This window comes from Heliangelus exortis, chromosome 23, assembly GCF_036169615.1.
Source record: "Heliangelus exortis chromosome 23, bHelExo1.hap1, whole genome shotgun sequence".
Lineage (NCBI taxonomy): Eukaryota > Metazoa > Chordata > Aves > Apodiformes > Trochilidae > Heliangelus > Heliangelus exortis.
Window position 1 is genome coordinate 1,669,777 of NC_092444.1, and position 16,827 is coordinate 1,686,603.

At 55.3% G+C, this 16,827-nt stretch overlaps 1 protein-coding gene across 2 annotated transcripts in view; it reads left to right on the forward strand.

The window, feature by feature from the left end:
* Positions 1-14,541: 14,541 nt before the first annotated feature.
* The window catches only part of EPHB2 (EPH receptor B2), a 126,329-nt gene continuing 124,043 nt past the window's right edge, over positions 14,542-16,827 (forward strand). The window contains exon 1 of one of the 2 annotated variants that reach the window (XM_071766778.1): positions 14,542-14,849. In XM_071766778.1, coding sequence (XP_071622879.1) covers positions 14,765-14,849 — 85 coding nt within the window. In that variant the 5' untranslated portion in view covers positions 14,542-14,764. The remainder of the gene's footprint in view (positions 14,850-16,827) is intronic. The other variant, XM_071766777.1, reaches the window with a different exon arrangement.

Genomic DNA, 16,827 nt, shown 5'->3' on the forward strand with positions numbered 1-16,827 from the left:
TGGAAGAGTCCAAGGTTGCTCTCCCCAGCCTCCCATTGCCCTAAATCTTCCGTTTACATCATGCAGAGGGGAAAAATAAATAGTAAAAACCCAATAATCCAGTAAGGAGAGCACAGCAGAGAGAGGCACTGCTATGTGGGGCATCACCAGGGCTGCTGCTCCATGGAAAGGTCCCCAGGGAAATGTGTGTGACAGGCAGGGACACAAACCTGAAAGGCCCAGGGGGATTTGCTGTGAGCCAGCAGCCCCTGGGGGGACTCAGCCCTTGGGTGAGGCTTCCAGGAGCTGAATGTCACTGTCCCCTGTCCCCAGGATGTGCCAGGAGAGCTTCTGCCTGGGGCTGCTGCCATGTGCAGTCACCAAGGAGATGGGGACAGGGGCATCATCCTTGGTACTGCCCAGAGAAGAGGGGGAGGGAGAAGGAGAGAAATCCCAGGACAAGCAGCACATCCCCAGGAGCAGCAGTGCTGGGCTGGAGCTGAACACCCCCCATGGGCTGACTGCCTGGAGAGGTGACATCTGTGGTGTGAGGTGACCATGGATCCACCCTTGGGGATCCCAGCCTCACCTCTGAGCTTCAGTGGAGGTTACAGCTGCTGTACCCCTGCCCAGGACCCCCAAATCCTCCCTTATCCTTACTCCTGGTCTCTTTAGTCCCACTGTCAGTGTGCTCCTGAACTCCTCATGCCCTGATGGATCTGCAGGAGTGTCCTTCCTGCATGCACTGCTTGCCCAGTCACAAAATCCCAGACTGGGTTGGGTTGCAGGGACCTTAAAAATCATCCAGCCATGGTCAGGGACACCTCCCCCAGCCCAGGGTGCTCCAAGCCCCATCCAACCTTCAGCACTGCCAGGGATGGGGCAGCCACAGCTTCTCTGGGAAACCTGGGGCTCAGCACCCTCACCCCAAACAATTTCTTCCCCATCTCCAACCTCAATCTCCCCTCTCTCTCCCAGTTCCAAGCCATTCCCCCTCATCCCATCCCTCCAGGCCCTTGTCCCAAGTCCCTCCCCAGCTGCTGAGTGATCCCAGAATCCCAGAATCCCAGATTATTTTGGAAAGGAAGGGACATTAATGATGATCCAGTCCCAACCCTTTTCCATGCTCAGGGACACCTCCCCCAGCCCAGGCTGCTCCAAGCCCCATCCAACCTTCAGCACTGCCAGGGATGGGGCAGCCACAGCTTCTCTGGGAAACCTGGGGCTCAGCACCCTCACACCAAGGAATTTCTTCCCAAGATCCAGTCTGAACCTCTTCTCCTTCATTTTCCAAGCATTTCCACTTGTCCTGTCACTGGACACTCATCTGGAAAGCCCCTCTCTGGCTGCTCCAAACCTTTTCCTGCTTTGCCAGCCACGCTGCCTGCCCCACACTCAGCTGGAAACGTTCCTGAGCCTGACACAGATGTCATGGAAGTGCCTTGGAGCATCTGGCGAGCAGCCGAGGGACATGTTGGAGCAGAGAGCAGAGCGAGGAGGCTGAGAGGTGTGTGTGTGTGTGTTTTTGCTTCCATTTCCAGCCCCAGCAAAGGTTTCAGGGCTTCTTGTGTGCCCTGAAAATCCACGGGAAGGCGTGGGGCGAGCAGAGGTTTTGGGGTGAGCTGTTTGGGACATCCCTGAGCTGTTTGGGGCTATTGTGCAGCTGGGTTTTTCACAAAATCACAGAATCATCCACTTTGGAAGGGACTTCTGAGATCAAGTCCAACCCTTAATCCATTACTACTGTGTTTATTTTTTTTTTTTTTTCCCCTCTTAGCTGGGGACTCTCTGTTGCCATACAAAGGGCAAAATGCCCAGCAGGAGACTGCCCATGCTCAGGACAGGAACACCCAGCCGACATTTTCCTCTTTCCCTGCCTTTACCACTAGATGTCACAGGAAAAGCAACATTGCCGGCCCTCTTGGGGTGGGATTTTGGGGGGGGGGGGTTTAGGGCCCTTCTCCCACCACCGGCCACGCAGCATCTTCCCAGCCTCCACCTCGGTGGCCTTTGCAAGGGCTTTGTCTGCCTGCCGAGCCTCTGGAAAAACCATCGCCGGGGATTCAGGGTTCAATGGACATTGAAATGCAACTGAAACCTTTTTTTTTTTTTTTTTTTTTTTCTCTTTTTTCCCTTTCCCAGAGCCTGGCTAAGCCGCCGGTCCGGACCCTGCCGGGGGGGAGCCTCCCGTCACCCTTTTCTCTCAAAGGGGCGACGCTGTCACACCGGGACCCTCGGCACCTACAGCAATATGGTCCCCTCAAACAAGTGGGACAAACAAGGCCTTTATAGGCACTCTTTTTTTTTTTTTTTTTTTTTTTCCTTTTCTTCTTGGAGTGGAAGGGAAAAGAAGCCGGGGGTAGAACTCTGGGGGCGTCCCAGCGCCGCGGAGCAGCGCACAAAGGAGGGCGATGAAAGGGGCGGCAGCAAATCCGCTTAGAGGGGGCTTGGTTTTGGGTACATTCAGCTCCCGGCCCCATCTGCTGGGGGGGATCCCCGGGAGCAAGGGGAGGGGAGGTAGGGGGGATGGAAACGGGGCTCTCCCTGCCCGCCAAAGCAAGCGAAGTGCATTCAGGGAGGGAGAAAAAGGATGAAAAGGAAAAAAAAAAAAAAAAAAAAAAAGCACGGTGGTAAATAGAGCTGTGGTGAGGCTGTGGGGAGGGGGTCAGCCTCCTGGGGGAAGGGGGAGGCAGCTTTGGTGGAGGTTGTGTGAGTGCTGCCCCCCCCCAGGGATGTGATGGGCACAGGGGGAGCCTTCCCAGTGGAATGGGAGAGCCTGGAGACTCCAGAAGAGCCACCCTGGCACCCTCTGTGGGTTTAATGGAGTGGGGGGACTGGTGGGGCTGCAGAGGGGTGAAGTTGACTGGGAAACTGGTATCCTGATGATGGTGCTTGGACCAGAGGATCCAAGGCACAGGGGACATTGTAGTCCTGCTGCACAACTCTGGGCAGGCTCGTGGGCATCACACAGCCCAGGGATGCCCAAGGAATGGCACCTTTCATGGGAATGAGGCCATGAGGAGCCTATCTGCCCATCACCAGGCTGGGAGCAGCTGCCTGAAGCAAAGGCATCACTTGTCAGGACCAGAGGAACCGTTCATGGGCCACAGGAGGAGGTGGATAGCAGCTTGCAGACCTGGAGAAGGGCAGGAGAAGGAAAATCCCAGGAGTGCCAAGGCAGTGCTTTAGTTCAAGGGCACTTTCAGCTTCTGTGGAGATCAAACACAGGCAGCAGGACTTGTGCTGCTTGCCAAGACAGGGGAAAGCCAGGGATGCTCTAAGTCCAGTCTAGAGAAACCATCCAATCCTCCCCAGAGGCAGAGGATGAAGGTGACACAGCAGACGACACAGGTTGATCCTCACTCCTGGGTGCTTCAGGACAGCAAACACCCACGTGTCCCATGGCTTTGCACCTGCTGAACCTCTTTTTTTTTTTTTTCCTACACATCCTGCAGCCTCAACTCTCTTTGCATTGAGCACTGGTGAGTTGAGGAATGTGTCTGCACCGAGTCCATCCACCCCCAGGATCCGATCCCCCCAGGCAGCTGCTCTGCAGTGCTCGGACACGGGTGAGCAGATCAAGGAGGTCACAGCCACGGGGATGTTTTTGGAAAGCAGAGCAGGGAAGAGAGCCCAAGCTAACCTAAGTTATCTGCCTCTCCTGGGGAGGGCTGATGTGCTTGTCTAGTGAGGCCAGTGGCTTGCACGCACTGCAGGAAGATGGAGAGAGTGGGGGAAGACGTGATGTTCCCTCTCGTGTGGGCCAAGAGTTTAATTACTCCAGCTAAAGCAGCTTGTGTCTCTTTCTAGCCTGGCAGCAGGCCAGTCCAGGGAGTGGTCCTTCCTCTCTGGTGGCCCCAAGCCAGTGCTCCAGGAGCCCTTCCAATTTGGCTCTGATGTGGTTGGGTCATGGACTGGGAGAACATCTCTTTTCTGCAGCTGGGTGGGGATGTCAGGGAGGGGAGGACAAAGTGCTGGAGAAGTAAAGAGCCTCAGGGTGCCCCAGGGTGTCCTGGGCAGGTGGTGGAGCAGAGATACGAGCAGGACTGGAGCTGAGGTTGTGATGTGGCTGCTTGGGGCAGTCTCTGAGGCTTCCAAACCTGTGGCTGAACAAAGCGTCCAGGGGTGAAGCAGCCACTTCCCACCTGAGGAGCTCCAAAGTCTTGTGAGCAGAGGTGGAGAGCAACACGTTTGTCCTTTATCTGGAGGATGCTGCGTGAAGAAATGACTCAGGAGCAGGTTGGGTAAGTCCTGGTGCCAAGCTGGTGATGGAGGTCAGACAGTCTGTGTGTGTGTGAGACAGCCTGAGGTACAAACACTGATGGACTGGAGGAGATAAGGAAGATGAAGGAGGGCACCAGATGCCACCCACCCCGGCCTGATGAGTGATGCTGACACAAAGGGCTGCACAACACTTAACTGAGCCTCCAGAGCAGTGTGTCACACCCTGGGGATCCATCTACCTTGGCATCCATCTGGTGAGCCAGCTGGGTGATGGCACAGCCTGGTCCATTCAGGTGGTGGAAGGCAAGGTCTGGGAGGACTCCTGCATAAGCTCCATTTAGCTGCTGAACTTGACCATCAGATAACTTGGAGTTTTGAGTGCCCAGGATGGAGTTGGAGGAGCCAGCTGGAGCAGTTCTTCCCCAGGTAGGAGAACAAGTTCTGTTTGTTCTGCCTGGTTATCATGAAAAATTGTGTGAGGTGTGCAGGAGGAAGGAGAGGGGGGAGAACACGATTGCTCACTCTGTCTGCTGGGGATCCAGAGAACAAGTGAAGCCAGAGAGCAAAACCCTCAGCTTGTGCCAGTGCCCCCTCCCCAAACACCCAACACCACCTCTGGAAATGTGTCCAGAGATCTCTTTGCATCTCTCAGCTCTGAGGGTTCCCCTACACCACAGCCCATCCCAGGAGGAGGTGTAAGCCCTGTTTTCCACTCTCTTCTTGGAGCATGACCACCACTCACCTGAAGGAAGAGGCTGGAGCAGTCCAGCTTGCTCCCCTACCACTGCTCAGCTGCTGGGTGATCACAGAAGCAGAGAATCCCAGATTAGTTCAGAAAGGAAAGGACTTTCTTGATGATGATCCAGTGCCCCCCCTGCCATGGTCAGGGACACCTCCACCAGCCCAGGGTGCTCCAAGCCCCATCCAACCTTCAGCACTGCCAGGGATGGGGCAGCCACAGCTTCTCTGGGAAACCTGGGGCTCAGCACCCTCACCCCAAACAATTTCTTCCTAAAATCCAACCTCCATCTCCCCTCTCTCTCCCAGTTCCAAGCCATTCCCCCTCATCCCATCCCTCCAGGCCCTTGTCCCAAGTCCCTCCCCAGCTTTCCTGGAGCCCCTTCAGGCACTGGAAGGTGCTCTAAGGTCTCCCCATGGGATCCTTCTCTTCTCCAGCCTCAACACCCCCAACTCTCTCAGCCTGGCTCCAGAGCAGAGCTGCTCCAGCCCTCCCAGCAGCTCCAGGGCCTCCTCTGCACTGGCTCCAACAGCTCCGTGTCCTTCTGCTGATGGGGACCCCAGAACTGGACCCAGTACTCCCAGTGACCTCCAGTAGAGCTCTCTCTGTGTGCAGAGCTGGGGTGACAAGTGACAGCACTGAGGGTCAGCAGGAGCTGTATTTTCCATGGTTTTCCACACTGGATCCGTGTGGCTGCTCCTGGGGATTTCTGGCACCACCAGTCCCTGCTGGCACTGTCCCCCCCTCAGGGGGCTCTTTGCTGATCTTGTGCCCTGGGTTCACACAGACTCAGGATCTCACACACTCTCTTCCAGTCTCTTTCCAATGACTTTATTGCTTCCTGCCAACTGCCCCAGCGTATCCTGCTCCTCTGCAGTCCCTAGGGAGCACTTTTCACAGCAGAATCCCTCAGAATTCCCTCAGAATGGCTCAGATAACACTGCTCAGCTCCCAGAACCTGCCTGGTTCTGTTGCTTCAGGCACCTCAAGGTGCAGGATCCCAGCACAGGGATTTCCAGCAAAGTGGGGCTGCTCTCAGCATTTTTTTTAATTTTCTAAGATAAACTCCACTGCTTTGAGAGAGATGCTGGCAATCTGCCAGCCTGGGGTTATTTTCCAGGCCTCCATCCATGGGTGACCTCCTTCAATCCATGCCAAGTGCAAGGGTCCTGCTCCTGCTCCCTTTTTCCCTGCTCCTGGTGCTGGGGGAGCATCCTGCTCCTCCTCCAGCCTTGAGTTCAGGAGCCACAAGGAGCTGATCCCTGTCCTGCTGCCAACCCAGCACTTCAGCTGGAGGAGAGGAGGCTGAGAGGGGATCTGCTGAATGTCCATCAATAGCTGAGGGGTGGGGGGCAAGAGGAAGGGGACAATCTCTGTTCTGGGGTGCCCAGGACAAGGAATAATGGGTTGGAGCTGGAACAGGGAAAGTTTCACCCCAAAACTTCTGGAGTGTGAGGGTGAGGGAGCCCTGGCCCAGGCTTCCCAGAGAGGTTGTGGAGTCTCCTTCTCTGGAGCCTTTCCAACCCCCCCTGGATGTGTTCTGTGTGCCCTGCCCTGGGGGATCCTCTGATGCTCCTCCTGGTCCCCTCAGCACTCACGGCTCTGAGTGGTGGTCAGGGGGTCGTGGGGAAAGGGATGGATGGAGTGTGAGAGCCTGGAGAAGGGAAGACTCCAGAGGGACCTTAGAGCTGCCCCCCAGTCCCTGAAGGGAACCCCCAGGAAGGCTGCAGAGGGACGTTTCATGAGTGCCCAGTGACAGGAGAAGGGGAAATGGTTTGAAACTGAGGGAGAAGAGGCTCAGACTGGATCTTAGGAAGAAGTTCTTCAGCAGGAGGGATGAGGAAGGGACAGGGACATCATCTGAGTGAGCCCTGGGGCTGCTCAGCCTTGAGGAGAGGAGGCTGAGAGGGGATCTGCTGAATGTCCATCAATAGCTGAGGGGTGGGGGGCAAGAGGAAGGGGACAATCTCTGTTCTGGGGTGCCCAGGACAAGGAATAATGGGTTGGAGCTGGAACAGGGGAAGTTCCACCCCAAAACTTCTGGAGTGTGAGGGTGAGGGAGCCCTGGCCCAGGCTGCCCAGAGAGGTTGTGGAGTCTCCTTCTCTGGAGCCTTTCCAACCCCCCTGGATGTGTTCTGTGTGCCCTGCCCTGGGGGATCCTGCTGGGGCAGGGGGGTTGGACTGGGGGATCTCCAGAGCTCCCTTCCAACCCTGAACATTCCGTGATTCCATGACTTGTGTCCCAACAAAGGTCACCTCAGACACAGAGTTCTTGGAAGTGGTGGTGGGAACCCACATGGGGGCTCTGGTCCAGCCTCCAACTTCCAGCAGGAATGTCACCAGCAGGAATGTCACCAGCAGGAATGTCACCAGCAGGGTGGATGTGGCTCTGTCCAGCCAAGACCTAGAATGGGGTTGTCCTAAAGCTTTCCTGACATTGCTGCAGCCCTGGAGGCAGTTTTGGTGCTGATGGTTTCCTACACCTCTCAGTACCACCAAATGATTTCCAGCCAGAAGGATGTCTGCCAGAAGTTGCCATTTTGGGGGGATCTCCTGTGTTTCTCCCACATGTTTAGGATCCCCTATGCTTGGGTCCCATGCTGAGACATCCCTGTGTCCTGGCATTGCATTTGTAGGTCAGGAACCTATTGACAGAGGTAACAGGTTTGTGAAACACTGGACCAGGCTGCCCAGGGAGGTGATGGAAGACCCATCCCTGGAAAATTCCCATCCCTGGAAATACTCAACATCAGATTTGTCTGGACTTCTGAGCCCAGTCTGGACTTGAATCCCTGGGATTTGAACCCAACAGCATCCTCTGCCAAGGAGCTCCCCAGTTATCTCCTGGCCATGTGAGAAATCACCTCCTTTATTCCTGAACCCAATTTTTTTCCAACCTCCCACAGGTTCATTTATGGGGTGAGCAGCCAGTTTGTCACTGGGACCACACTGGTGGCTTCCATCCAGCACCTGCTGCTTATTCCTGCACTGCCACCACCTCCTGAGCAACTCAGGACTTCCCTTGCAACCCCTGGCTTCTTGTTTTCCTTAAAAAAAAAACAAACTTCTGGCAAGGGGATTGATGGAACTCCCATCAGATGACACCAACAGATTTTGCTGACTTTTTGGGTTGGACTTGATAATCTCCAATTTTCTTCTTTGAGGAATGAAGAGCTTGCAGGTGCCTTTGCCAGCAGGCAGCTGCTCTCCTCCTTTGCAGACCTGGTTCCAGGTCAGTCCCAGTTTTACTGGAACCAGAACAGGGGGGATATTCCCACCCCAAAAGGGAAAACATGAAGGGCTGATCACACAGCACCATTCCCAGGGATTCCTGAGATTTTCTCTTCAGCCCTTGACCAGTTTTTGATCAGTTTTTGACCACACCATGGCACCACATCTCCCTTAAGGTGCTGCCCTTTTGGAAAGACCCAAACAACCTGTATTTTTTCCTTTTTGCTGTGGAAGGAGATGTTTCCACCTCCTTCAGACCTGCCCTGTTCCAGTAATCACATTTGGGGAGAAAAGAGCAATTTCAGAAGGTGCCTCTGCCCCTGTGTTTGCCCTCACAAAAACCTCCCCTGTCTCAGGGCACCAGAGGATTTTGTTCCTTTGAACATAACACATAATATTGAATTATTTCACAGTGTTTATAAGCAGTTTCAAAACTCCCCTTTTTAACACCAGCACGGCCAAAAACCAGGTAGTTTTCTCCCTAGTTTCCTATTAAATGCCATTTCAGCATTCTCAATTTCAAGGATGCCACCCTGTAATTTCATACTATGAGAGACCCGAGTTTGACTTCTCAGCTTTTCTCACTCCCTTTGAACAACTTTAAACTTATTTTTGAGAAGAATTCTGGACTGGGAACGCCGTGCCACAAAATACCTTGGGTTCCATCCTTTTCTTTTACAGCCATTAAAAAATTACAGCACTAAAATTGTGCAGCCTTTGATGCCATCCCCTGTCAGTACACAATTCCTGGCAGGTTTCATCAGATGTTACCCACTGGGCAGGTTTATTCTGGCTAACTGTAAAATAATCAAGGATTAAAATGAAAATATCTTCCTGAATAAAAAAAAAAAACACCTTCTGCCAGCCATGCCTCATGGTTGTCAAGTCCTCCAGATGAGGTTTGTATATATACATCCTGTGATGGTTTTTTGATCATTCCAATTATTATTTGTTGTTTGTCCAAATCCCATTTTTTTCTTAAGGTATTATATTATATTCTTAAGGTATTTTTTTAAAACATAGATTAATAACTTACATTCTTAATTGCTGCATTTCTCTATATTCTGGAAAATTGGGAGTTCCTTGTTATTTATATTTTTTTATTTCATTTTTCCTTCTTTTCCATCTCTGTAATGTCCTGCTTTACACTACCAACTTTTCCAAGATTTGCCATGCTTACAATCCTGAAGGTGATACCTTTATAAACTTTACTTTTCCCAAAGTTTCTTTAAACTCCACAAGTTAACACCCCACCACAATGGGATCATTTCTGCAGTCCCTGCAGGTTTTACCACCAGAGTTTTACCTGCCTGAGTTTGCCTCCAAGTGGCATCGTAAGTTGGGCTCAAATTAGCTGTTGAAAAAAAAAAATATCCAAAATTATCTGCCCTATTCTACAGTTCTAAATCTATCTCCTGTGCTCAAAAAGTGCCTCCCCTCTTTAATTGGTTCCCATGGATACCATCCAAAAGTTTCATTCCTTTTAGGAATGAAAATCTTCAAATCTTTACTGCAATCCCCCAGTTGACTTTGGCTCCCAAATTTAGCTGAAGGCTTCACACCCCAAGACTTCAGACATTCAAATGGCCTCAGAAATGCAGTTACCTTCCACTCCTTGCTCCTCTCCACAGCTCCCTTGGTCTCCCCAAGGATGTGAAACCTTCACTTGAAGCTTCCCTGGGGTTCTGCTGCATCCCTGGAGGGGCCCAGCAGAGGCTGATGCTCAGCTGATGGGTTCTTCCCTCTTTTTCCCCCTCATCCCAGCTTCTGGAAGCAGGAAGGCTCAGAGTTGGTAACGTGCACGAAACTTTCACTGAGCAGCAGATGGGCTCAGAAATGCTGGAGGGAAGAGCTGAAGGGGAGAGGGAGCTGCTGGTTCCTCTCTTAGCTCCCCCCAGGCAGGACCCCACAACCAGTTGAACAGGTTGAGCAAGGAGGGCTCTCCAGGGTCACATTTCAGCACAAGCCATCCAGGGCCAGGTCCCCTCACAAAGCCTCAAGGGATGGAAAAGTTTGATCTTGATTTAACTCAGAAACAGAGGAACCCCAGTGCAATGTCCCCAGTGGGGTGGGGAGGGCAGTGGGCAGCAGCCAGCACCTGCTTGTCTGCTGGTTAGAGACCAGTACAGTGCTGGTCCACACTGGGAGAGGGGACCAGGGTGAGGTCTGAGGTCACTAAATAAAATCTCTTTACTGTACAGATGAGGGAGGGGAGATCTTGAGCTGTCAGGCACTGGGGCATCACCCCAGGGCTCATCCCCACTGCTCATCCCACCCTTCCTCCTGAAGGACAGGACCTGTTTCCCCACCAAAGGACTTGAGGTGACAGGGAAGGGCAGGGGGAGGCTGTTCACAGTGACAAGGATGGGATCACATCTGTCCCACTGCATGGGTTGGAAAATCCCACCCAGGGGAATGCTCCCTTCATCCCTGACAAGCTGGGGAGCATGAAGCAGGTGATAACCAGCAGTCCCAGAGCAGGAGGGGCTGTTCTGCTCTGGAAGGTGCTACTCAAGACAATTTATCATTCAGACAAAGAGGTGGAAAAGGGTTAAATCCTGCCTGGGCTCCCCAGGCTTTGGTTATCTGCAGCATGGCTGCAGGGCTACACGGTGCCTGTACATGTTCTGGGATCAGGAGTTAAGTGTTTAAATGATAAGTGATATCTTAAAAACATAAGTTTAGCAATGAATCTCTGCCGACAATACTGTACTATTAGTTAATAGGCAGAATTAACTCACTGGCCTGGGGCCAAGCCCGTCACAGCCAGAGCCAGAACAGCTGAAGCTGCTTCTCACTTGGGTTTTGCTTTTAGGGGATTTGCTGCTGCAGGGAGACTCCGGTTTCTGTAAAAATACTCCGGCGTTTTCCTCCTCCCGACCTGCCTCTGGAAGCTCCAGGCTTCTCGGAGCCAGAGGGATTCAGCCAGGAGCCCCAAAGCTTTCCTTTCACATCCAGAGACACCAGCAAGGGTGCCCATCTCCCTCAGGCATCTCTGCACAGCCCCCACCAGCTGCCTGCACACCCTTGGGGGGTTTTTACAGGCAGCTCTACAGCTCTGGGTGCCACCAAGGGACCTGCTTCCCATCCCTCCCATCCAAAATTAACTCTCCTCTCCCTTGATGGGAGAATCATTTTCCATCATGGTCGGAAAGGACCATCAGGAGTCCAGCTCTCAGTCCTACAGCACCTTAACCAAAGGAGCTTCAGGGAATGGAGCTTCCCTAGACCCCAAGAAGAGGCTCTCCTGGATCCTTCTGGCAGGTGGGGCTCCTTGGGTGATGCTTTTTCTCCCTCCTGGCCCCAGGGTGGCTTCCCAGAGTTTTGAGGCTGCAGGTGACAGCTCTCTATCCCCAGCTGCTTCTCTGCTGACAATCCTGCTGCACATCTTTGACCTTGCAGGGAGCAAAAGGAAGGCACCTCCTCCTCCAGGTGTGATGAGCCAAGGGCTTCATGTGCAAATAAAACCTGTTCTTCCTGCACGGGGAACTGAAAATGCTGCACTGAAGTGTCACCAGCAAACCCATTTTGATGTCCCTGAGAAATAATCTCTCGTGGCTTTCTCTGCCAGGGAACCACCTCCTGATGTAAACTATTATGAAGGTGCAACCAGAGCGTTGGCTTTCCCATTTTTGTAACCCCTGTGCTGCTTTTTTTTTCCCCAGACAAGGCTTTACCTGCTGCTCCACGTAGAGGGGTTTGAGCACCCTGTGACGGTGCCCCCCAACTTAAATGTGGGCAGCAAATCCCAGTAAAATTTGGGTCCCAAGGTGGAAAAGCAGCTGGCAGGTGGTGTTCAGGACCATGTGGCCCAGTGCTGCAGTCACTTGTGACCATATGGCAGCAAGAAGAGCATCATTTCACAGTGTTGTGCCTGGCTGAGGACAGCAGTGAGGATGCACAGTGCTCCCTGGTCCATGACCATCCTCCAGGGAAGCCATTAATTGTGTGCAGAAAAGGGCTTTGGAGAGGCTCCAGCATCACTCCCCGTGGCACAGGGCTTTGTGGCACTTGCTGGGCTGCTTGGAGCTGCTGGCTTGGTGACCAGAGAAGGCTTCAGGACAGAAAGCAGAGGCTGGTGGCAAGAGAAGGTTTGAGAGGGGAGCTGTGGGACCTTCCCGTGGATGCAACAGTCACAGGAGACCCTTCCTGGGAGGAATTGGGGAGCCCTGGGAGAGCACTGGAGGGGTGGGGTGCTTCTGGAGCAACACTTCTGGAGGCCAGGAGCAGCAAGATCTGTCCCTGGCCCTTCTGCCTCCTTCTGTATTGGATTGAGTGCACTAAAGACAGAAGTTTCTCCATACACTATGGAGCTGGGCCACAGGATTCCCTGGAGGTTGCTGCTCTGTGTGTGGGACCAATGTGACCAATAATATCTGCAGTGATGAGAGCTCCTGAAGGGCATCAGACCTTGCTGTTGGCCACACTGAGCTGGAGAAGCTCATTTGGCTCACACACATGGCCAGCACCACCAGGGAGCCTTGAACTCCTCCAAACTCACGTGTGGGTAGCAAGAAATTAATCAATCACTTCTAATGGGTCAAGGAACCCAAGATGCTCGAGGTGCTGGTGTATCAGAGGGGCAGGGCACAGTGAGCCAAGCTTGTTTTTTCAGTTTTTGTCACTTTGGAGGGGTGAGGGACAGGGATCCATCCTGGTTGTCCAGTGGCTCTTAAGCTCTTGGCCTTCTACAGCTCATAAAGAGCTCTGTGTGCAGGTTGTGACCTTCCCTGAGAAGCCTCTCCAAGAGACGTGTGCTTTCTGCAGGATGCAAAGGACACCCCCTGGCCAGAAGAAAAGGGGCACAGCCACAGGGGGTGAGCCAGGGGACACTGCAGGGTGCAAGTGGGCAGTAGCAGACTGGATGGGCAGAGGAGGAGATGTCAGGGTGGTGGCAGAAGAGACCTCCTGGGGCAAACAGTCCTGGTAACATCTGCATGTCCTGGAGAGGGTTTGGCTGATGGGGCACATTCCCCTTGATTGTGGGGAATTCAAGGCTGTTGGGTGGTGTGATGGAGAGGTGGAACTATATTCCAGTTTGCAACCTCTGGAAAAATCCCACTTGAGACAACATAAGAAGGACATGGAGCTGTTGGAGCCAGTCCAGAGGAGGCCCTGGAGATGATCTGCTCTGAGGTCTGAGAGAGTTGGGGGTGTTGAGGCTGGAGAAGAGAAGGATCCCATGGGGAGACCTTAGAGCACCTTCCAGTGCCTGAAGGGGCTCCAGGAAAGCTGGGGAGGGACTTGGGACAAGGGCCTGGAGGGATGGGATGAGGGGGAATGGCTTGGAACTGGGAGAGAAAGGGGAGATTGTAGTGAAACGAGGCAACCAGGTGCCACTAATTGCCTTTATTAGCCCCCTAATCCTGCTCATGGGCAGTAGGGGCCCACCCTAATCAGGCCCAGGTGGGCTTAACACAAGCTCATGCCCACTACCTGCCAATTAGTGGCACCTGGTTGCCTCATTTCACTACAGGAGATTGAGGTTGGAGATGGGGAAGAAATTGTTTGGGGTGAGGGTGCTGAGCCCCTGGCCCAGGTTTCCCAGAGAAGCTGTGGCTGCCCCATCCCTGGCAGTGCTGAAGGTTGGATGGGGCTTGGAGCACCCTGGGCTGGGGGAGGTGTCCCTGACCATGGCAGGGGGTTGGAACTGGGTGATACTTAAGGTTTCATTCAAACCACCCTGTGATTCCATCCCCCCACCTGCTGTGGATGGGGCTGATTGCTCCACACCACGAGGGAACTCCCACACTCCCCAATCCCCGGGGGGTGACTCCAGGGGGTCTCAGGGCTGCCCGGAGCCTGCCGGCAACAAACCACGGATTTTTCCAGTTCCTGTGTTTTCCCGTCCCGCTGGATATGTCCCTTTCTCGGCCCTGTCCGCAACCATCCCCCCCGGCCCCTCGCCCACCCCGGTGTCACCGCGTCCGGAGCGCAGCTCAGCTCGGCGGGGCCGCAGCGGTGCGGCGGGGGCATCCCTCCAAGGAACCCCCTTCCCTGTTCGCTTTTTTTTTTTTTTTTTCCCTTTTTTTTTTTTTAGCGTTTTTGGTCGGTTGCTTTTTCCTTTTTCTTTTCTTTTTTTTTTTTTTTTTTCTTCACGGCGCGCAGCCAGTCAACCCCAACCGAGGCCGATTTGGGCTGAAATCACGGCTTTCTCTGGATGATCGACAGCTCCGGCACAAACCATCGGGCGGGCGGGGAGAGCCTCCCCGAACCCGCCCCAAGCCCCGTCGCCCCGTCGCCGCCCCCCGCCTCGCCACCTCCCCACCGCCCCTTCCCCTCTCCCCCCGGCTTCCCCCTCTCCTCCCCGGACAGGGTGGGCTCGCCTGGGCGGGGCGGGCGGCGCGGGGCTCTCCCCCCGCGCTGTGGCGGGGGTGGCTCGGCCCGGCCGCGGCGGCGGGGCCGGCGGTGCGCTCCGTGCCCGCGGCCGTGCCCGCGCGGCGGCGGCCCCAGCCCCAAGCCAGGGGGGCTCGGTTCAGTTCGGTTCGGTTCTGGTTTGTGAGGCTCGCTTCGGCTGTGTTCTGTTCGGTTCGGCTCAAGCCCGGCTCCGCTCTCCGCCGCCTCCATGGAGCGCCGGCCGCGCCGCCTCTGATGCCCGGCCCGGCGCGCACCATGGGGCCGCTGTGGCTCTGCTGGCTGCCCCTCGCCCTCCTGCCCCTGCTCGCCGCTGTAGAAGGTACGGGGGGGGGTGGGGTGGGGTGGGTGGGCATTGGGGGGAGGGTTGGGCAGGGCAGGTCCACCTTTAGGATTTTTTTTTTTTTTTTAATTTTTTTTTTTTTTTTTTTTTTGGCTGCTGGTGGGGTATCACTTTGTCCCCCTCCCCTTCCCCGCCGCACCCCCCCCCCCCTACCACCCCCCACTCCGCAGCGCTGCAGGGGAAGGCGAAGTTTTGGGGGAAGTGCTGCCCTGGCGGGAGGTGTTGCCGCCGGAGCCGGGGGCCCCTCGTGTGTCTGTGTCGTGTGTCTGTGTGTGTGTGTGTGTCCCCGTGTCCCAGCCCCCCGCGACTCCCCCCAGACCCTCCTTGCCTTTCTCTCCGCCATCCCTTCCCCGAGCTGGGCATCCCCCGCCGCTTCCCCCCCGCGCCCGGTCCCGGTTGGATACCCCGGAGCCGCTCTGCCCGGGATGCTCCCTGCCCGCGGATGGTGCCTGGGAGAGGCTTCGGGGCTCCCCGCAGCCAGGCCCAGCCGGCATCCCGCAGCTGATGGCCGGCTCCCCGGTGGCTGCGTGGCTTTCCCGGTGTCCCCGGGAGGAGCCGGGCTCCCCGCCGGGTTCCCCCGGTGCTCAGACAAAGCCGAGTCGGGCGGCAGGTGGGGAGCTCCTGCGGGCTGGGCGGGAAGATGGGGATGGGGTCTGGGCTGGGGGTGGAGGGGAGGACTCCGTCTCCCTGTTCCCAAACCCATCCCTGGGGTGGTTCCAGGCAGCGGGGGGGGGGGTGCTGCGAGGTGTCAGGCCAAGAACCGGCTGGTCCTGGAGCTGCCCGGTACCGGTGCGAGGGGTGGCACCGGGTTCTGGGGTTCGGCTGGGTGGTCGGTGCTGGGCTGGGGTGGTGGGAGCCGCACGGCCCGTGTTTGTCTGGAACATGGATGAGGCACCATTTATTGAGTTGGAGTTTTGGGAGATGACTCATGGGTTGGCCAGCTATACGTCGTGATATTTACAATATGGGAGCTTGGCATAAATAGGACTATTTACGTTGCAGCACTAAGCCAGCTATGGGATTCCTGTGAGCCCTGCATGGTTTTAATTAGGGGGGGTGGGAGAGGAAAGGGTTGGGGTTGATGTTTGTGGGAGCATCCACGTGGGATGTGTGACCATCAGGATGGGGCTGGTGACACAGTGGGGTCTGGGCTTGGACAGTGGGGTCTGAGCGGGCTTGACCATACAGAGCTGGTGCTGCTGAGTCTGGCAGGGAGGGATGGGGCACCTGGAGCCACCTCCACTCCTACCCTGTGCCCCCAGGAGCTGCCAGGCTGTGCCAAGGGGTTTGTCACCAGTTCCCTGTGCTTTTAAGGCATTTGCTTGAAGATGTGGGTGACCTTCCCACTATCATGACAGTGGTGCTGGGGTGTGTGAGCACCAAGGCTCATCCCAAGGGATGGAGAATGTACATCTGGTGGTGGCCAACAGTAATGGGGGGTTTCAGCCACCTGAGGTGTCCGTGTGGGATGTGTGACCATCAGGATGGGGCTGGTGACACAGTGGGGTCTGGGCTTCCAGTGGGGTCTGAGCAGGCTTGGCCATACAGAGCTGATGCTGCTGAGTCTGGGAGGGAGGGATGGGGCACCTGGAGCCACCTCCACTCCCACCCTGTGCCCCCAGGAGCTGCTGAGGGGTTTGTCACCAGCTCCCAGGGCTTTTAAGGTGTTTGCTTGAAGATGTGGGTGACCTTCCTACTATCATGACAGTGGTGCTGGGGTGTGTGAGCACCAAGGCTCATCCCAAGGGATGGAGAATGTACATCTGGTGGTGGCCAACAGTAATGGGGGTTTTCAGCCACCTGAGGTGTCCACGTGGGATGTGTGACCATCAGGATGGGGCTGGTGACACAGTGGGGTCTGGGCTTCCAGTGGGGTCTGAGCAGGCTTGGCCATACAGAGCTGATGCTGCTGAGTCTGGCAGGGAGGGATGGGGCACCTGGAGCCACCTCCACTCCT